The sequence below is a fragment of the Nothoprocta perdicaria genome, unplaced genomic scaffold (genome assembly GCF_003342845.1).
Source record: "Nothoprocta perdicaria isolate Ctin4 unplaced genomic scaffold, notPer1 scaffold_2, whole genome shotgun sequence".
In the NCBI taxonomy this organism is placed as follows: Eukaryota; Metazoa; Chordata; class Aves; order Tinamiformes; family Tinamidae; genus Nothoprocta; species Nothoprocta perdicaria.
The window spans coordinates 13,785,403-13,807,824 of NW_020455204.1; the positions used below are offsets into that span (position 1 = coordinate 13,785,403).

The following is a 22,422-nucleotide window of genomic DNA, read 5'->3' on the forward strand; positions in this document are numbered from 1 at the left end:
TGACTGCCTGAGCGCTGGGCATTGGCTATTGCTTCTTAATGTCTACTGCTAATCTCCTTCAGACATCAGATGAACTGAAAAGGACACAAACCGTGTAGACAAAGAGCATCACTTAGGTAATGTTCATGCTGCTCACTCTTAGTCTTCTCAGAGTCTTACCTATGATGCTTAGCAGGATAGGAGAGGTTCTCTTTGCTGGCCTATACTGTGTCAAATAAAATATAGTTGCTGAAGTGGGAAGGCTGACTTTGCTATAAAGGTCCGAGCTTCTCTTCTCCCTTGTTTGATAAATGACTGTCATCAAAATTACTGTGCTCTCCTGGAGCAATTGGTCATTATCGGATGATCAAAAGTATTTATCAAAACTTTTGGTGCAGTGCTATTGATCTTCATTTGGGTTGGAAGGGTTTCCTTGCTGGATCTTGGAGGAGGAATCTGTCAGGGGCACAGCCATCAAACAGAAGGCAGCAGGTACATTCATGTCAGAGAGATATATGACTATGCGGAAATTCAAAAAGGTGCCAACAAATGCAGCTTGGTAGCAGAGGTGGCTACTGTCACCTGGAAAAGCTGTTGGGATTTTCACTAGGAAATGGGAAGAACAGTTAACTTACGCACCTCTATTGAGAACTCCATGGCCTGTCTTGAAATGTGTTTGGAGGAGTTTTAATTAAAGGATTTATAAAGCTGTGGAATCCTCAAATCCTCTGAGTAATGTGCAACGGACTGAGACCTCCCTGGGAACAGCTCTTCAGTGTTTGCAAAATTAAAAAGCTGCTGAGCAACTGCTGTGAGTGATGGGCCTAGGGGTGTTTGATCCACCTGATTCAGAAGTCTCGGCTTACAGGGTTCCTGAGCCCCTCCAGCTATTATAGCATCGTGCTCTGGAGCAACAGGCTTGGCTGAGAAGGCCTCACCATCTTCATCTTGCAATATGCCTTTTGCACCAGCTAGAACTTGTCAGGGTCCAGGACATTTGTAGTTATCTGAAAGGCTTTCTTGTGATCTTGATGTTGGGGCATAGTACAGAAACACTCCTTGCATGTAAATCACTATTATCACATATAAAAGCCATTTACTCAGAAGAGTCAGCCTTACTCTTTGAGACACCCATTTTCCCTTGCTATTCAGTAATTCAAATACAAATAAACTGAGTCTGTGGCTGAACTGGAATTATGGATGTATCAGTGGGAATTATATTTACAATTACCTTCCTTCCTTGGGAAAGTATTGTAACAACAAAGTCTAATCATCATTTTGACCATGAAATGAACACACACATTTTTCTTCTAATCAATCCATATTTTTGGTTTTTTTTTTCTGTTTTTCATTATTTCCTTTTCTTTTTCTTTCTTTCTTTTTGAGTTAAAAAGGGGCCAATTTTTGACTGTTTTATAAAGGTATGCATTTAGGGTAAACCACTAAATATGACTAGGTTGCTCGGGATTAACAGTGGTAGAAATAAAAGCAGAACTTGGCACAGTGTCTCCAAATTAATAAACCTAAATGTTTTTTTCAACAAGTGGAATGACTTGAATATGATCAAACAGATTTTGCATTTAATCTGTGGAAGAAAAATGTGTTTGCTTGACCTGTAAAGCAAGTTATGCTGAATTTGATCATGAAACAATATTTATGACTAATTTTTAATCCACTGAAAACAGCTGAAGTGGGAAATGCTGATATACTGGTGTAACTATGACTGTGGAAATGGAACTAATGTAATATCTAAAACGAATGGGTGTAATGAAAGAAAAAGAACCCGAGGAGGCTGGTAATTCCTTAAAAGCATTTGACTCCGAGCCTCCTCTGCATGGGGAGAAAAGAAAAGGAAAAAGAGGCAGAAGCCCCAGCACGTGGCAGAAGCCCTTGCTGACACAGGCAGAGGATCGTGTTGTGCCAGCAGGGTCGGAGAGTGAGAACGCTGCAAAGCAATGAACCCGGGGCGCTGTGGCATGGGCTTGCCCGTGTGTGCACACAAATGTGCCCTCACTGGATATGCTCATGTCTACTGAACTCACCTGATCGTAAAAGCAGGGCTCTTAGTGTCTCGCCGGGGAGATGCTTCCCTTCCCCATTTGCTAATTTTCTTAGGAAAGAAAAAAACGCATCTGAGCAGGTACCTTCGTGCCGGACAGTGCCCGGGATGGAGGCTGCCTCTGCCCACCTCTGAAAATGGAAGCAATTGCACAGCAAAGTAAAACTGGATGAATGCAGAGAGAAACCACTTCCACAAAGAGTGGTGTTCTGCTCTTTTTTTCTAAGCGCCCTTTTAATGTTGTTAATAGATCTTCTTAAAAAAAAAATATTTAAGGAGGCTTATCTTTAAAACACTATTAGAATTATGACTAGAAAACATATGAGTCATTGCTGTTCTGTAGCACAATTAATTTTCATTGCTAAGCTTGTGACCCACTTACATAGACCACAAACACTAATCTCACTGGATAATTAAAAGAGTGTAAATATCATTTGTCCAGTCCCCAGTGATTTGTTTTAGAAATCCAGCAAGCTCTCTACAGCAAACTTGCAGATAAGAAATCCTCATTTATGTATAGACTTTAATTATCATATACCACTAATGATTCTTAATACTTGGTTCCATATTTTACACTTAGAATAAAACAAACTGTACTTAATATGCAATTAGATACTTCCATCCATGAATTTATTTTCCTAACTGTAGCATTCTGATGCACCAAGATGTGGATATATTGTACAAAACAGAAAAGTATTTTACAGTCTTGTAGTCTTGAATAAAATTTTTTTTAATGTGAATATGGTTTTATGTAAACATTTACCATGGCTTTCTAACTGCAGGGGCATAGTTCAGTTAGGGACAAAAATAATAAGAAGCTTCACAACCAAGAACGGAAATCTGCGGCTAAAAGTCATCCGACTCAGCGATTCAGTGATAAAATAAAATTAGCAATTATAAATTGTACATATTACTTGTATACATAATAAAGTACACTTGGGATCATAGCAAATGCAAAGTGATGAAACAGATGGTTATATACATAGACATGAATGTCACATGCCCTGAAAATCAGTAAGAGAAGCAAAAGACAAGTACAAAAATCCTGACTATCTTTTCCAAGAACAAGCGACGTGTTTTTAAAACATATTAGGAAGGACAGAAATCTCAGCAATGTTATAAGCCTGTAACTAGCTAAAAATAGTAAATTTGTTAATAATGATGATGAATGAGAAAGCATTATTTCAATAGTTTTGGTTAATACAGGATAATGCATTGTATAGTTTCAAACACTTTCAAATCTCCTAGTATACCATGAATGCGAGTAACAATACTTACTTGGGATAGGTATGTTAAATGGATGGATGAATACAGCTTTTGTATTTTAAATAGTACAAAAATCTGTTTAAAAAAATTATTCCAAAGATAGACCTTGAGTGCTGCCACAAGTTGGCAACTGAGTTATATAAATACAAAATTATTGAATTTTGGGATCTTTGCTAAACATATGATAAATTGTCTTCTATTAAAACTCTGTGGTAGTAATGCTAGAATTGTGGGAAAGAATCAGCAAGTGCCAGGAGCTACAAAATCAAGGGTGAAGTATGTGATAGTCTCCAATATGTGAACTCAACAGGGGGGTTAAGGCAGTTGTTTATGTGGTACCTTACTGTGCTTAGTTATCAGAAGGACATATGGTGTGTTTCGCCCTTAACTGTTCATTTTCTTCATTTCCCCATAATTAGAGTCCAGGCACCAAGCAGTATCAACGTGAGCAGGTACTCAGCCCTGTATGTGTGCTTGCTCTTTGAATATCTGGAATCAGGTGCGCTTTCAAAGTGGAAATTCTAAGGATTGGGTTTCCAGGGATACCTTATCTATTAGCACAACTGAACAACATGAAAATCCTGAATAGAGAAATAACGAGTGCTGCCACCTGCATCTCCTTTTCTTGCATGTTATCATTTGTTGTCCCAAACCCATGCCCTTCTTCTGGTCCTCCCTGGTCCCTTTACTCCTAGATTACCTATGAGCGTTCAAAAATGAAGACAGACAGTTTATCTGGTCTGGGGGTCCCATCTAGAGGTAGATGGGACATTTTGGACACTGAAAACTGTGCAGCCCCATCCTCAATGCAGCCACATCCAACCTTGCATTGAAACACCTTTAGAAAGTATGCAGATGGGTCTGATACACAGGGGAAGACATATAAGGGTCACCTATTCCAAGAACTAATTTCCAGCTGTTCAAGCTTGGAAGACACTGTAGAAGCAGTCAGTTGCTAGACTGCCTTCCTTATAAAGGAAAACAGAGTTGTGTTTTTCATCCCTTTTTCTTTTCTTTTTTTTCCTGGGACTGACATAGAGATAGTTAAAACTGAACATATTGGAAGCAGATTAAATTGAAATTAGAAAAGGACTCACATGAGCTACAACACATGCTTTTGTACTTGGAAGTACCGTGGAAGAGTCGTTCCTTCTTTAAGCCATTAGACCCCCTCATAGAGCCCTGCATTTGAAACGTTTCTGCTCCAGAATCGTGGTATTATTGTACTCCGGACTAACTGGCAGGCTCATCAAAGAGCCTGAACATTGTGTGAGCCTTGGAGGCTGAACTAGCCATCCCCACGGGATGCATCCTTCTGCACTAGCAGGGGTCCATACAGTTCTATCTGTGGGAAGCTTTTCTTGCAGCTAAGCAGCATTTCATTCAAAAGAGCTATTAATCTAATACTTCTAATTGATACCATTTTCTTTTTAAACTGGTGTTTGTAATTACTCTCATGCATGCAAAGTAGCCTGTTTGTGTAATATGACAGACACGGAGCTGCTGTAAGTGCAGCAGCTGGAGGTTCTACATCTTCTTTCTCTGATCCACTTTCTCTTCTCTAATGTCTCTTTTGTCTCTGTTTGTCCTTTTCTCCTCTCTTGTTTTCCTTGATAAGCTCTTCTCCCTTATTATTCTTCCTACTTTTTTTTTTTAATTCTACTGCTACTTAGTTATTTCTTCATTTTTCCAAATTCATCATATTCTTCCATGAGGTGAATATCTCCAGAAATATTGTAATTTTGGATGACCTATATGCTAATTGACATTTTCTTTGACAAAAGGACAGAGTGAAATTCCTTATTTGCTATTATAATAGATTTAGCTATGCAATGGTATCTGTTCCCACGGAAGAGTGTTCCTTCTATGACAGTTGTACACCAGTCCCAAGATGTTCAGTAGTATGACTGGGGATCCTTGTTTTAGGAAAAAATATTACTTGGCTCTTTAGGCTTTAGGTTTTCTTTAGTAAAATGATGTAAGTTAACCCTAGAAACTACTGCAGACTGAGATCTGTTAAGAGACTAGGACTCATCCTGGCTCCACAGTGCAGCATCCTCAGGACTCCTTGTCTCCGGGACATCCATTCCAAGCCATCCCGCTCCCAAAGGCTGCCAGGCAGGAGCCTACGAACCTCCCTGCCACCTTTGTCTTTGTGTCCCTCACTGGATGGGATGTTTAGGCTCAGGTGACTGCCCTTCATGGCCAGACCATGAGCAGTCACCGTGTGCAGCCCTCCTGCCTGCCGCCTGCTCCTTCTCGCCAGGTGTCCAGCTGGTTTGTGGCACTCACTGCTGCACACGGTGACACCACAGAACTCGCCTCCTCCTCCGTTCCTGCTTGACATGAGCCAGTAAGATACTGCAGAATGAGTAAAATACTACAAAAAAACACAGGACTTCTCCAGAACCATATTGAAGACTGGCTCCTTTGGGTGGTCTGATGAAGGAAGAAATGACATAAAATACTGTTAGGAATACTTGAGACTTAAGCTCTTGGTGGTCTATATATTTTACCTGATCAATGTGGGAAGTCACTTACATGAGGTATTCGTTTCCTGCATGAATTTCTTGGTCTAACTTTGACGGGGAAAACGTGGTCTCTCTCCCCAGGAGGACCCAACTCTGGCTCCTTCACAAGAACAACCAGGCTGAAACTGCAGAGACACTGACATTCGTCCATGCCTTAGGGTAATGTGTAGCAATGGTTTTCATCAGACGTGCTGGAGGTCAGGCAAGCTATGAACAGTTAAGAAGTGGGAAGATTCCTATAAGGAAAGAAGAAACTCCTAAACTTTCCTTAGCCTGGCCTAAGGAAAGCAGTGGGCTGTGACTGAGAGGAGCTCTGTGTGTGGAACAGCCTACCAGGAGCTGGTCTCACCAGCGGGGTGAGCCGGTGCATTTTATTGACATAAACTCATGCTTTCTTTGATCTACGTTTGTTCTAGACAAACATTAGTTTTCCTTGACAGTGCTAGATGGCCACTCTGTGCTGTTGTCATAGCCATGGCAAGAGTAAAGATATAGCTGAGATAGTTAGAGGTAGTATGTGGAAACTGCTGTGAGGGACAGTTTCTGAGAGAGAAAACGCACTGCAAGTCGCAGGGAGAGAGACCTGGAAAGGGGCTGTGTGCAATGAGATCATCCCTCAGCTGTGGCGTGCCTAAAGTTTTAAAAAAAACAACCTTCTATTTTTGTAAAATTTTCTGCAGCATCTAAGGAATTATTTTAGTAATTGAAAAGTACTTCTTTATCACCTAGATGACTTAACACTTTGTAAACAGGTTTTCTTTGAACTTCCTAATTAAATTAGTTTTGGGTAGAAAACAAGCACCATAAATTCCAGCTCTAAAGGTCACATTCTGGAAACATTATAAGCCACTTATAAGAGAAGCTTAGAAGGAGAATGCTTTCTCAGCCTTTATGATTGCCTTGCAACACTGTGATAGCACTCGGGTGGCAATATTCCTGTAATTAAATATCCCTCGCAGCGGCCTGGAGAAGCAGAACCCCTCTGGTCATCTGGGATGTGTGGTCACGGAGCAGCGGGCTGGGGACCGAGATGTGCATGAGGATTAGCTGCGTCTCAGGCACTGCAGCATGACAGCAACAACTCCCACATATATACCCCCGCCAAGAGCTTGTGTTGATAAAGGGACTCCATTTATATCTTTTATTGATCAAAAGCGCTGTATGTATGGCAGAGGGAATTCTTAAAACTGTCTCTTATGGAATCCAGTAATTTAGTTTTATTCATTTAGCAATTGCCCCCCTCCTCGCTGTTCTGTGGCTGGAATTTCGAGCTAGTTCCTTTGCTAGGAGGAGCAGGATGGGATATGTGTCCGTGCCCTTGCCACGGCTGGAGGTACCTTGCAGTGATGATCCGCACATGGCAAGGACACGCGGAGGCCTCCCACCCAGGAGCAGCAGAGCGGCCACGCGGTGTGAGCAGGACAGTGACATCTGAACCTGTCACAGAGTCTGTCAGGCCCCGGCGCAGTCCGTTCCCTCCAGAGAACACGGCTACTGCTCCCTGCCTCTTCAGCTGCAGGCTCTTAGGTACCAATGCGAGAGCAAAATATGCAAAAAATCTGCATTATGAGCTTTAGTGCTCTCTAAGAATTCTTTCATGGCAGAAGGTAACACAAAAATTGGAATCTGGTCTCTGATAAGCGATAATTTTATTCCGTAGGAATAATTTCTTAATAGGCAGTCAAAATCACTATAATTAAAAATGTATGAATAACATGGTTTCTTCAGTATTAAAAAGAAATACTGTATTAGCCAAGGAATAAGTCAAAGGAATCCAAATGAGATTTTTTTCCTTAAACTTCACCTGGAATTCACGGCTGACGCTAGACTTGTGCAGCTACTGTGATGTGCATGGCTGCATCCAGGGTGACTTTCTTATATCTCTGTCAAATCTCTGTCTGTTTTTTGTGTGTCTGATGGCAGGGATTGAGTAAGAACCCAAACTGGAGAAAGCTGCATAACTTGCAGAGCAAACTGTGCAAGTACAGGGAACTACTACATCCACTGAAGCGGGACCATTTAGGAAAGTGGCTTTCACATTTCCTAAAGACAGAGAAAGTTCATTGTGAGCATCTCCATCCCACAGCAGCCTAACTCTTAAGTATTGGTTTCTGCAGGATCTCCCTTTTCAACCAATGCTGGAGGTTTTCACTGTTCCTAGTGAAGTTTTTAAATCTTAAGCTAAGATTTACAACCTGTGGTAACAACCCTACCACAGAGAACTGCCACAGCCAGCCATCCTCTATGGGCTGGGCATGGAGGACAGCACATAATTCAGGCAGTACACGTGCCCTCGCTAGCTATATTGCATTTTATGCCTTGTATTATGCTATGGTTCCAAATATAAAGTACAAAGAGCAGGGTTATAATAAGTTTATACTAGCGGGCTTATAACAGTACGTTTATTTTTCCACATTCCAAAAATTAGCATTTGTTGGATTGTTTACAGCTGACTTGTAAACTCGCAGCTTAAATTATACTGTTTTAGGTGATTTGAGTTGCAGACTCCAATCCAGTATTTCTGCACGCTGCAGAACCATAGAAAATTTCTTCAAACCCTCCCCCCCACTACATACTCATACTTCTTATATCTGCCAGATGGCGTGGAGCAAATTATTCTAGCACTCAGACCATGTGAATTTTAAGCAGATGAATATAACAGTCTGCAAAGCACTTTGCCTCCTTTTATCATTGACTGTGGTGCTGGCCTGTTTGATCACACCCCAGAACAAACAAATCTCATTAATCAGTGTTTTCCTCTTTTTTTTTTTTTTTTTTGCCTTTGGCTGCTCTTTCTTTTCCACTCATTTTTGGAGAATCTCCTTGGGAAGCCCCTGCTTTTAGGGAGAGAGATTATTTTCGTTTATTTGCTGCTTAATTTAAAAATGAATTTAGCTTTAATGGAAAGCACTAACTTGATAAAGCTGAGAAATAGCGCCAGAAATGAAACCTGGCCTGGGCATCGATGGTGTAAGTTATCCATTAGTAACCTAAAATTTATGTCTCTATAGCTGAAAGAGTAATGTGATTTAAAGTCCATGTAAAAGAGTCCTAAATTACTAGGACTCTTACTGAAACTGTCACTGAATCTTATGAAATATGAAATTCTGATACAGTTATAATGCTAGTTGCAAGAGCTAAATTTAATCATGTGGCAATTTCTGTTGTGGTAAATAAAAGCTTTTGTGGAAGATTGCAAATTTTGTAAGGTATATAACTGGTGATCACATTTCTGTATAAAATTTGGCTGGAAAAATCTGGGCTTTTTACAGAGAGAAAGTTAGTACATCCATATCTGTCATGCTCTCCCCATTTTCTTTTCTAATTCCCTTTAGCCTATGCTGGGAACCTAACAGATCCGTGCTCTAGCAGATCACAACTGCAGCTGCAGATAAACAGATCACAAATGGGAGTCTGGGTTTGGTTTTTGTTTGTTTTGTTTTTTTTTTTTTTTTTGTAATATCTGATAAGCTTTTGAAGTAAAAATGGAGGCCTAACATAGGACTGCTTTGCAGCAGTCCTTGCTTCTGTATTACAGCTTGCTTTGTGCTGGTGCCCACGCAGCCTTTTCCCGGCATGCCGGTAATTTCGGTTGTTGAGCAGCCGACTGTAAGGGACAGAGCAGAGTGGATCTGATGCCCACGTTCACTCAGTGCATAAAATGGACAAACCTTTGGATTCTCTCTCAATTTCCCTTATCATGAAATGGGCAGGCAGTCCTCCAAGGCCCCAGCAGGTGCATAAAATACCCTGTAGTATTATATGTAATATATAGTAGGGCATATATGTATGTAGCATTAGCAGGGTTTCTGACATCCATGTATGTGATGGATACAGCATCCCTGTTGACTTTTGTCTTTCCAAAGTCTTACAAACTCTTTCGCTCCTTCCCCAGGTCAGGACTGGGGAAACTTCCAGCTACCAATTTAGTTTGTTTTCAGTGGAACCCCAAATGTATTTGAAAAGAAAGAAGATGATATTAATTTTCCAGTGGTAGGTTATAACCTAAACAAAATATCCTCTATCCCATTATTCAGGAAAATAAATAAATAAATAAATAGCTAAATAAAATTAAGGAAGAAATAGAAGAAAGGCGTTGAAGTTTAATCTACCTTTATTCGATACAGCAAAAACTTGCAAGTAACTATACACATTCCTGTGCACATGTTATTAAAGACATTTTTTAAAGCATATTTTAATGGCCTGACTCATTCATGTCATCACTGCACCATTTTAAGCAGTTATTTAGCAACGTACATTGCAAGAAAAATCTGCTGATCGATAACATGTTCCTTAACCTGTGATGGAGTTCAGGAAGCCCAGCCAAATGCATTGGGAGAGCATGCGTGAAGGATCGGGAGGTCTCCTCATGGGCTCTCGGATAAAGTTTTTCTCCTAAGCCCTGCCAAAGTGGCAGCATCACTCGGTCCAGTTATGTGTATTCAGAACACGTATTAGAAATGATTAGAGTTTAATTTAGGAAAAAAAAAAGTATCCTCACTGTGAGCTCAGCAGAGTGTTGTGCTTCCTGAGCTGCACCATTTGAAGTGATGACTCACTGGCATTTATCTTTAGATGGCTGTCAGCTCAAGTAGGTATCTCTTGCCTTCCCTCTCCTGTGGCAGTGTAAGGGATCTAGGTCACAGGGGGTTCTAGGTAAAGCTTTCAGATAGCCTTAAACTTGTTAATATTGATCATAAATACCTCTCCCAAATCTTAACTCTTTGATCCTAAAGCTTCCGTTGAGATAAGCTCCTTTCCAGGGATTTCCTAAAAGATTCTCTGCATCAAAGAAACGCTGAAACTTTTTGTTCTCCTGCGCTGGAACTATTTAAAATGTCCAAGTTGACAGAAAAGTGCTCTGTTCCCAACAATTCATTATACAGAAATCTTTTTCCCCTCCCTGGCAATCCCTTTCCCTTCTTTCCTTTGCCCTTCCCTTCTTCTTTCTCCTCCCCTTCCCTTCCCTCTCCTCTCCTCTCCTCTCCTCCCCTTGCCTTGCCTTCCTTTCTCTTCGTTTCCCTTCCCTTTCCTTCCCCTTTCTCTTCCCTTTTCCCTTTCCCTTTTCCTTTCCCTTCCCCTTCCCTTTTTCTTTTTCTCTTCCCTTTCCTCCAGCTACTTGGTGCATCTATTATTTCTGAACAGCAGACTCCAAGCAACATAACTATTGTTCAAAATGATCGATCGGGTCATGTTCATCTATGTACATGGAAGGCTATTTATTTAATGCATTGACTACTCCCTTTTACTTTTTCAACTATTTCTTAAGAACTTCTGGACTTCCACAGTAATTCCAGCTAACAGAGGTCTGGAAAACATAGGAAAAATATCCATGGTACATGAGGAAAACAACCGTATTTCTATGAGGGAAGACCTAGTCAGGAACATTAGGAATATGGAACCCCCAGAGGTGGGAGGGAGTTCTGATACTGAAGGTACAATAACACTGTGATAATGCACAAAGAAATTTTTATCTCCCCTTCAAAATTAAAAGGCCTACTTAAAAATCCAGTGCAGCCTGGATTTATGGAGCTGCTGGCAATACCAGCAGATCTAGCTGAAAAACAGCACGGAAGCCGGTGAGAGGCTGTTGCAGTTTGAAAGCCGTGATGCTGGTGGGGAAGGAGATATCAAAGACTGTGGTAGCTATAGGCCTGACACTGGCAGGATCAGATTCACAGATTCACAAAATTCATGTCCTACAGTCTCTCGACTGTAGGTCCAGTCACCTTCCAAATAAGTAGTTGAGTTCACAAATAGCAGGATTTATTCAATGCAGCATTCACAAAGCAGGTTTCAGATATCAGTGCAGGAAACTCTCTACTATAGCATGGGATTTTAGCTAGCTGTGATGTGCAAATGTGCAATCATCACTCATCCAAGAAGATGGGAGAGGTCTTTCAACCTCAAGGAGTCTCCTCAGGTGGTATCCCGACCTGAAGGGAGGAAAGGGGAATGAGCCCATCATCTGATCCAAAAATTATGATGGAATCTTCCCTTCTTCCTTCTTTCCTCCTTAGTTCACCTTTTACACCTTTTCTTTACATTCAGGTGGAGTTTGAGTGACCACAGTCATACTTAATATTGTTATTGATTGGTGAAGAAGTCTCTCGCTTTCATTTAAAGGTATGGTCAATGGAAAAGCGGTGAGGAGTGATCTTACCTCAGAGGTGGGTAACTTTCAGGGTGGAGGTGAGTTTTGGCATTGTAGTGAGCTGATAATGAGCAAAGTTCAAGCAAAGTTCATCCGAAAGGAGTGATTTGCCACCCTTGCTGGCTCAGTACTGGACATCTTATCATGTATCTCCCCTTGGGCAGCTCCTGTGCGGCTTATCGGCAGCCCGGCCTGGGGAGTACAACAGAGTTTGGCCGCGGGGTCTTCACTCTGCTCCACCCTCTGTAACTCCTCTTTGCAGCTGTGAGGAGGGCAGATTGTGGTGCCATGGGAACTGTGCAGGAGCAGAGTGCAGAGTCCATGCGTACCGACCATCCTGGAAATGAAAACTGTGTCACCCCAAGCAAGCTTCTGTAATGCCAGAACTCCTGTTAGGCCCCAGTTTTTCTCCAGATCTCTCCTTTTCAAGCAATTCTTCCACAAAGGCAACAAACGTGTTGAATGCTGACATCCATGTGAGCTGCACAGCACACCAAGAAGGGGCAGTGAGAGGAGACAGCGAGTGGCACCCGTGCAGACTGGGCTGTGTTGTCACACAGATGTCTTGTCTTGACAGAAAAGTCAAGAGAATTAAAGTCAGAACCACATTCAGCAAACAACAGTTAAGGACAGCATTTAGGGTAATGCCTGGTTCTCATCTTGGTTTGAGCTACAGATATATGCAGAATTTACAGTGTTAGAAATCTTCCTTTGTTCCTATTCTCTCTTGCCTCAATGACAAAGTCACAGTTGCGCTCTGTGTAGCATCTGGACCCTTCTCCTGGGACATCTGTGACTTTGCGCCTAGGACATATGGCCACTTGACTGTTCCCTGACCAAAGTTTCATGTGCAGCCCTCTCACTCTGTTCTGTTCCTCCCTTCCCTTCTGCATTGCTCTTCTTCCTCTGAGGAAATATTCTATGGAAAACTTGCAAATTGTTTACAAACTTGCAATTTTGAAGTAAATGTTGGTGTGTGGCAGTATATATATAATATCTATACATATATATAGCCTGTACATGTATTCAGAATTAATGGAGATTAGACTGTTGAGCACAAGGTTACATCCAGCTGCTATCATATGTAGCCATCAGCTGTATGTATTTTAGAGCACTAAGAAAAAGGGAGGAATAAATAGGTAGTTAATAGAAGATAAAGTGAGAAGGTAACTTAGGGGGGAATAAATAGGTAGTTAATACCCCGACTAACTACCCCTATTAACTAGGAGATAAAGTAAGAAAGTAACTTAGTCTGAGTTGTGGAATTTCCAAGCAGTGTGGTGGTGATGAGGTGCAAACTGGCATCTTGAAATGCCTTTTTTTTTTTTTTTTTTTTTTTTTTTTTTTTTTAAGCCAGAAGGTGATACCCTTCCTTTTCTTTCAGTAATTAATTTCAGCCTTACTTCCCATGACTCTTCATCCTTACTTCAGAAGGACATCCCTTTTGAAAGCCTGAGAAGAAGCTGTCTTTAGAATGTTGGATTTTTCTTCATCTTTCATTTTTTTTCTTCTTCTCATGGTCTTGCAGCTGTCTGCCCTTGTGCTCTTCTGTTTCTGCACCGCTAGAGCATTTTTCCCTTGGCCTTCTCACCTTTATATACCCTGCTCTCCTTCCTTCCCCACAAATGGAGCACAATGTTGGAGCTGAGAGAAATCTCAGGGATCAGTGTTTCTCCAGGGAGTATCCAGACCATAAGCATGAGCAGACCTGGATGCTCTCGTAGAACTGTCTTGTTAGGACAGATTATATTTTTTAAAGCTTCATGCTGAAGTAAAGTAGCATTTTTCATACTGACCCTGTGAAACAGAACACATTTCAGAAAAATTGAGTCAGCAGATCTATTTGAAAGCACTGACACTGGTCTCAATCTTAATTACCATGGAGCTGATACAGGAAAGTGATTTGTTGTTGGGATATGACAAAGCAGATTATGAACGTATCTCTTAGCTATTTCTCAGTATTAAATGATGAAAACATTTTAATTCAGTAGTATTAATCACCATGGCGTTAGCCTAGATGATATTTAGTCCCAGAATAGAAATGGGAGGCACTGTAGTTACAAATAAAGCTCTCGTAGCCCATGTGCAAAATCTGTGCCAGTTACTGCTCCATGGGGTTTTTAAAGCACAAAGCAGAAAACCTCTCCTAGATCCATCTTGGGGATTTTAAGACATTATTACCCTTAGTTCCCCACAATGTCCCTCTGCTGGACTATCTTAATCCTCCCAACAAAGCAATTTATGTGTGCTCCCTAACTCATTTCTCTGTAAATGAAAAAGGTTACCTTAAAACAGATTAAATATCAGCTCTTTGTTAATGTGGCTTGTTTGAAAAAAAGCAGCTCAAGAGAGCTTATAGAAACTACACCTATGGGAGAACTTTTGGGTTATAGGATGTGCAGGAGGGATATTAGAACTGCCTGTTGTATAAATGCCTGTCAATACACAGGCAACAGCAGATCTGCCCATATTGTGTTCCAGTTATTTTAGACTTTCCATTTTCTTTAAGTGACCAAATAAATCCTTTAATAAAAAAATGAGCACATAAGTCTCATTTGACATAATATTCTCCACAAGGCCCACAGTGTTTCAGTCAGATTTTTCTACTTTACTGTTCCTGTAGATCAACATGCTTTGTTTTAGCTAATATTTTTCAAAGAATATTTATGTTGAAAATTCAGTTCTTACCCTATCCCTCTCCCACAGATGATGCTAAGCAGCATTTCTTTTTCCTTTTCTTCTTTTTCTTTTTTTAAAGGAAATTATCTGAGATTCTCCACTAAAAAAAAATGGCTGCAAGGTATTAATTAATTTCCAACATAATCTAGGGAAAAATAAACCTAATGTCAAATGTCTGGATTTTTCTGCACCAAATTTTGAGTAAATAGACTTCTAAGAATAGCTGCTGTTTTTCATGCATGTGTATCCAAATTCAACCAGAATGTCACGTAAATGAAGGATCACCCAGTTGGCATAGGAAATATATAGGAAAAAAGAGCTTTTAAAAGCAAATATTTAATTCTTTGGTGCTGATTTTCTCAAGACAGGTTCAAATGCTGAACAGTGAATACACTAGGAGCAGTGTCAGGCCGTTAAGTGACATGGATTTTTTGGAGGGAACGGACGCAATGTCCCATCTCCGGTGGCTTGTCCAGGCCCCTCTGCTGCTCCGCCTGTTGTCCTTGTTCGGATATGAAGCAAGCTACAAAACTGCTTCTACCTTGTTGTGGCAAGGCTGGTTTTTAGCCATGTCGGTTTCAGAGCCTGATGCCTATGGCATGACCATGCCGTAACAAGGGCCTGGATTCTACAGAAATGGGAAGGAGCAGTCCGGATTGGGAAGGTCGGGGCCGCTTGGGTAGCGCTGCAGCACAATGTTTAACTTTTCATGAAGTCTAACAGCTTCATTTGCTTCCAGGAAACTACTCGCTGCATATTAAAAATAACCTACTACTGGGCCCTGTATTATATATTTCATACACACATTCTATAGACAAAGGCAAAAGGAAGCAAAGGACCTGTAGCAACCTTAATTCTGCCTTTCTTCTTATTCTAGTAGCACTCTCCTCTGGAGATCTTCCAAACGCGCCTGGATGCCACTCTGTGCCATGTGCTGTGGGTGTCCCTGCGGGAGTAGGGGGTTGGACTAGATGGTCTCTAGAGGTCCCTTCCAACCTCAGCCATTCTGTGGTTCTGTGACACTCTGATTACATATTCATAGAAAACAGAAAGAACCAGGGTTAAACCGGGGTTGGTCATACATACAGCCCAGAGGGCTGTATATGACCTAAAAAGATGACTCTTGGTCATATTCTTTTCTGGAAGTGTATCTTACAGCAAGGAAACCTTCACTCACGTGGTACAAGATGTGGCCCAAGGATATATGAAACCTGAAAGAGGCTGCTGCCCTCTGAGCAAGTTCTTCGAGTTGCAGTCCAGGTCCAAGGAGTGTGAGCAAGATCCACTCAGCAAATGTTCCTCAACATCCTGGCTTCAGATCTGGGTAGAAAGCAAGCGCTTCCATGATAAACCCAACCTGCATGTATCTAGATCAACTATTCCATACATCCAGAGGAGGTCCAGGTACAAGACAAGGAAGAAGCCTGCCTATGCTGAAGGCAGAAGCTACGCAGCCAACAAGGTCACCGCTGTACTAAGTATAAAAGAGCCTCAGCCTCATGGGATAGTAGACAGCTCTTTCAGTTAATCAAGATGTGGCTGATATGATTTAAAAAAAAATGCTGTGAGTGCAGAGCTCCCCTTGTTTTCAGTTGAAAGACAGGTTGCTCAGCATCTCTTTGAAGCAAATCACTCACTGGAGTGTTCTAGCAGTTCCTCTGCTTTTGCAAGACGGAGCAGCTTTAGCAGCACCATGTACTTACCCTTTGGGAACAGTCTTACCAATTAAAGAGAAGGATATGATTACAGGGAATTCAGTGTAATTTAATAACAACAACAACAAATCTAGCCAAATGTCTGTTCTTAACTCCTTTAGCATTCTTCTACGGCTTTCAGATTATACTAAAATTATTATTCTCAGCCATGTTCAAGAGATGACACACTAAAAAATAACTTAACATCTACAAGGCTGGGCTTTATAGTAAGAGACCATCAAAAAGAGGAGGTTGCAATCCATTTTGACACAGCTGCAGTAGTTTAAATCCGATTTCAGTGCTTTCATTGACTCTGAAGACTGTTCTGCAAAGGGACTTCTAGTTAGTTAGAGAAAAAAAAACATTGAATGTCTGGGAGAAGACTAAGGAAGCCAGTCTCTTGAAAAACTTGGCTCAAGTGGGCCAGCTGCAGAAGTTAATGCTTGTGCTTTATTACCTACTTTTTCTAGGTTATGATGGATTTTTATTCTGTATAAATCTCTGCTGCTACTACCTTGTTATGGAGTCCATATATTGACAATTATGGAGCCTTATTACTAAGATAAGAACTACCCTTTCCCATTTTGGATGTTGGTAGCCCACCGTTATTGCATCACTTATTTCACACCTCAGGAATTTTGGGATCTCCACTTGCTGTAACTTTGCATATTCTATATAGGCAATAGAAATGAAGCCAATAATAAGGGTCTCACATTTACACACATACTCAGTGTAAAGCTGTACCACTGGTAGATCCAACAGGCCTAACCTTAAGCTTGAATATGTGTGGTTTATAGACACTATTAAAAGAGAGGACTTGAAAAAAGTCTTAAGGAACTTCTGCAGTAGTGAATGACTGTACTAAATTCAAAAGGAATGATAAGCATGTACCAATGTAATACATATTGCCTTCTGCTGATGTGAAATACTTGCAAAGAAAAAGGAAGAAAAAAATCAAACTTTTACATAGGAAGTTCTAACTAAAAACTTGAATTTACACATATTTCAATACTTCAGCAGAAGATCAAACAGCAAGCCTGAAACCCTGGTCTTCTCTGAATTTAAACAGTTCCTCCCAAGAAATATGTACTGCTTCCTAACAGAACTTTAGATCTAAGGAGCCTCTCTCAAGATTTCAGACTTGGACCAGAAAGGAGTTAGGTTGTAAGGAGCTTAAAAGATAAACTGCCTTCACATGCAACATAATAGCTAGAGCTTCAGAGGTTTCCAAGTGTGGCAGGTATTAAAGCAATGCTGCTTCAGCTGAGAAGACCTGGAACTTACCAGAACAAACTGTAAATTCAGTGTATAATCAGTGTAAATTAGACATATAATCTAGTTTACTGAGTGATGATATTTTGCATTTATGCCAACTCTTCAAATTCAACCCAGAGTGCTTGAAATTCAAAATACTTAACAAACATCTACTCTTGTAAGGTTTCTTTAAGTGGACTACAGGTGACCTAAGGTCTTAGTAAATGTCTGAGAGCATTAGAAAGGTAGTTATACACAAAGGCTTTTTCTTTTTACCAAATATGTTTTGTTTTCAACAACGAATTTTAATTGATAAAACTGCTTTTAAAATTTCTTAGAATAATGCAGAGAAGGCACATTTTATAATTCAGGCTGCAAAGAGGGGCAGGGCTAAAACTCACCATTTTACTTTCTCATGTCTGCTGCTTCTTTCTATTGCATCCACCTGGAGCACAGCCCTCAGTTGCTCAGCCGCTGCTAAGGACCCAACTGCATTTGCTTCTCTTTGTGCTGCTGCCCAACAAAGATACGGGGCTTATATCGTATCATCATATGACATCATGGGGCTGGTGGCCTGATAAGTGTCCCAGTTATGAAGAAATGCATGTTCCTCTTTGGGCAATGAGGTATGGTGACTTAACTGAGCCATTTGCTCCTGGGGTTCCAGGTAGTTTTGGTAGACAGAAGGTGGGGTTTTTTTTGTTTGTTTTTTTCCCCCTCCATCTATTCTTGCACAGTGACTGCAAATGCTCTTTTTTTCCCCCTTCTTCTTTATGAAACACTATCAAAATCATCTAGACCTTCTTGACCTCCAAGCTGAATTGAGGTGATGGGTCCTATGATGATGTTTGATGACCGTTCACAAATTTCAGGCCGCGAGTTATTGCTGATACAGTGGCTGTCATGGCAATGCTGCTGGCTTCCTAAACTGTACTGCTCGCAGCAAATCAAAGTTGATTTATATATATTTGGAGTGTTGCAAAGTTTAGTTTCTGTAATTATACAGAATCTGCTGCTTTTCTTCAGTGGAAAAACTGAGATAATTTGATGTATTCATTTTCACATTTTTAAATTAGAAAAAAAAGATAAGGAAGTCTAAGGTCTTTAAACATACTCTGATTACAGGCTCTTGTGTGAAGTATTCTTCTGATGAGGTGGCAGAAGCTGAGGATGACTCCATTTACTCACACAGGCTTGTGCTGGGGGGAGGGCAGGAGAGAGCTGGGCTGTAACTCTAATGGGGCGTCGAAAGGGTTTGTATTAAAAGCTCCTTTTTTGCTAAGGGCATTGCCCATGTATATATTTATTACTTAAAGCAGATTGCAGTGATAATCCTGATGACTACCTCCAAGTTTAATATTGTTCCAAGTTTGAATTAGTTTGTAGGAAATTCTTTAATGTCATGCGCTAGAGATTTTTAAAAATACGGATTTGGTTTTTAATTGTTTTTAAAAGGCAAAGCATAAATAAAGTACTGGCCGTGCAGATGTCGGTACAGTATGGGGAACATATAGTGTGTTGTGCTGAGTCCTCCTCCCGCCGGCCCTCCTCTAGGTGTCTGCTCTATCACCCTGCTCGTTGTTACTGCCCTGGTGGCAGGGGTGGAAGGGTAAGATGTGTGGATTCACTTCAGCCCCCTGTTTTGGCTTAAACTAGTGAAGAAGGTGCATTTCTCTAAAATAGTAGGCAGGATATATCATATTCTCCTGCCCTTTGTAATGTATATCAGATTTTCCTTACCCTTTGGCAGTCTCTAGCAAACGGGTGAGGCAATTAGCTAGTGGTAATAATGTCTGAAACGGTGACACCAAAATCTGCCAGGCTTCTCTCTGAGAACCTCCCTGCTTGCAGAGCAGGCCTCTGATGTAAAGCCTGGCCGAGATCCATGATTCGGGGAAGAACGTAATACACAATCAGAATAATACAGTATTTTAAAGATAACATTATTCTCCTGAGCCACTGTATCAGTTTTAGATGTTAACGCTCCTTTTAACCTAAATAGCATAGTATGTCCACACCTAAAACAAAATTCTCACTGGAAATGTCTAAGAAGATTTTGATACCACAAAGTGTATACATATATTTTTTAACTAGGGCAGGAAATGCAGAGTAAAAGAACAGCAGATAGTCAAGTGGCAATTAATATACACATCATTTTCAGAAATCTAAGAATTTCATTCTTATAGATGAATATAAAAGGTTTCTCAGGGAAAACAAAAACCCCAAACACTCTTACTTAACAAATGCCTTTGAAAAGGCAGAAAATATTCTTAAATATGCCCTATTTTGCACATTCCTTTTATCCTTTGAGGGTTTAATGCTTATCACTTTGTCATTATGTCAATTTTGTGCTTCCTGATCTTTTTTTCCCCCCTGTTGTCTCATCTCATATTTAGGCTGTGATCCTGTAAACACTTACCTACATGCTTAATTTTGCTTCTCTTAGTAATCTCTTTGAAGTTAAAAGGATTATTTGCATTAGGAAAATAAGGCATGTGTCTGCTTGCAGGATGAAGGCCTTAGACTGTAAACTCTTTGGGCTGAGACCAGGTTGTTTATAACGTACTCATACAGCTCTAAGCACAGCAGGGTAGAAGTTCTGTTTGGGGAGCCTGGAACTATTGTTTATACTTATATAATTAATACATCAGTTTGGGCCATAGCAGTCTAGTAGTTGCAGACCCCAGCTGATGCCTGGAATCTTTCTCCTTTCTTTTTGTGCTTGCTGGGGAGATTTAGCCACAGGATCGTTTTTAGGCTGCTGAGACGTCCTGTTTTGCCACCTCCTTAAAGCAGAATCTTGCCCTGGCATTGGCAGTGTGGTAACCTGGAGCAAGATCATAAGTTTATACTGCTGTGCCCTGGGAAGCGTAATCAAGATGTGGAACACGTGTGTTCCACATCTTGATACTTGAGATAGAAACTGCCATAATATTTATCCTCTGGCAACTCCTGAAGTAGATGTTCTATTTTTTTTTGGTAATGTAACTTGGAAAATGACTCTTGGCTTTGCATGCAGAAGTCAAGATCAAGATTCAGAAATATTTATTTTGGTTGATAATGTTAAGCAGGAAAATGGTATTTTTCTTACAATAGTGTCTAGATTTCTAGGAGAGCTCGGGGCGCCATTTTGTCATATTGTTCAAAATTAGGAACAAGAATGCTTTTCTACTAAAGAATATGCTAAAAGAACTGGTCAACAATGACCATTTCAGTAATTATTGACCTGCAGAAAATCATTGAGACATGAAGCTATGGACAAATGTCCACTTGATGACCTGGCTGTACTACTAGTCGCTGCTGCTAGACGTTCTTCCTGACCACTGCTAGATTTGCTACAGAGCTGTTAGGTGAACGTTCGTTTACCCTCATAGTCAGATACAGTGAACAGAGATTTAGTAGTTGAAATAACAAAACAATCCTGACTGCCTAAGTGGTTAGGGAATGCTCAGGCAAGCAGTTCAGTGAAGGCTGTGGCAATTGCTGGCAGGAAGGTTGTGAAGGGCAATGGGGAGCAAGGCTTGCAAAGCACATGTCTTTCAACTCATGCATGTAGATGGAGACCTATACCAATAGTGCTTTCAAATGGCATCTTAAAACTATTTCTGGGCAAAGTCATGAACTTAAATAGCAAGGAAGGTGCTGGAAAAGTATTAAAGAGGGTAGGATGAATAGAGATGTGCAACAACTTATGTTCCCTGGGCGGCCACTGGATGTATCATCACTTGTGTCTCTTAATGAAGCTGTTAGAGATTGTCTTTTATGAGCTGTGTTAAAGCACCAAGGGACTGCTTTCTCCTGGCCAGATTCGCCCGTGCCCTCACAATACAAATTCTGAGGTATGGAAGGTTAAAAATGCATGTGTGGGGAAGGAGATGAGGAGCACAACGCAGGGGCACAGATCCATGTTGGAGGACTACCAAGCAATCCCTAGGGGCCTGGCCTAAGTGACAGGCTTCTCCTGGAACCTCTCCCATGGAAAAGTAATCATTGCAGCTACCTGCCAAAATCCCTAACCGTACCAAGGAAATGGCACTTTCACTTGTGTATTGCATTGCTTTTAGGATTTGACTAAATGTGAGTGTAGCTGTGCTCATCCTTAGAAACACTGGTCATGCCAGGCAGGTCTGGTGTTTCCTTCTCCTTGTACCCCTCATCTTCTCACACAAACATGGAAGGCAAATCACAAGGGAAAAGAAAGACTAGGAACTACTTTTTTATTATTATTATTCTGAAAAGTGCAAAGGATTACACTTTTCCCCACGCAGGACTCAGAGAGCTTGTGATGGCCCCCGAGGCATTTGCCACTGAACTTATCGGGGATAAACACCCCTGGACACGCCCAGCCCAGGCGGGAAAAGCCTGGGAAACGGGGTTCGCTCCTAGCGCCTCAACAGCAGCGCGGGAACTGCCAGAGCTGCACAGGGTACCGCGAAAGGCGCTTGGGCCGCCCGCATGACGGCAACCCGAAGCGGCGGCCGCTGCGACCGTTACAGCCGTTGGGCTCCGGCCGCCGGGGCGGCCGCGCGCACGCGCGCCACGCCCGCTCCCTTCCCCCCGCCCCTCCCCTCCGCGCTCGCGCCAGCGCCTCGCGCGGCCCCGGTGCTTCCTTCCGGCCGCCATTTTAGCGGCTGTGCCCGGCCTCGCTGCTGCTCGGCGAGCCCAGCGCGCCCAGCCCCGGCCGCCCTGCCTTGCTCCGCACCGCGCGGCCGCCATGTCCAAGCGCCACCGCCTAGACCTGGGCGACGACTACAGCTCGAGCAAGAAGCGCACCGCCGACGGGTGAGGGGCGGCGCGGCCTGCACC

At 41.6% G+C, this 22,422-nt stretch overlaps 1 protein-coding gene across 3 annotated transcripts in view; it reads left to right on the plus strand.

Moving 5' to 3' along the window:
• DHX15 (DEAH-box helicase 15) overlaps nucleotides 1-22,422 on the plus strand; it is a 77,126-nt gene that overhangs the window by 13,363 nt on the left and 41,341 nt on the right. For 2 of the 3 annotated variants that reach the window (XM_026037533.1, XM_026037532.1), the window contains exon 1: nucleotides 22,300-22,398. The exons of the other annotated variant lie outside the window; for it this stretch is intronic. In XM_026037533.1, coding sequence (XP_025893318.1) covers nucleotides 22,331-22,398 — 68 coding nt within the window. In that variant the 5' untranslated portion in view covers nucleotides 22,300-22,330. Of the gene's footprint in view, nucleotides 1-22,299; nucleotides 22,399-22,422 lie in introns of those variants that run through there. 3 annotated transcript variants of the gene reach the window in all.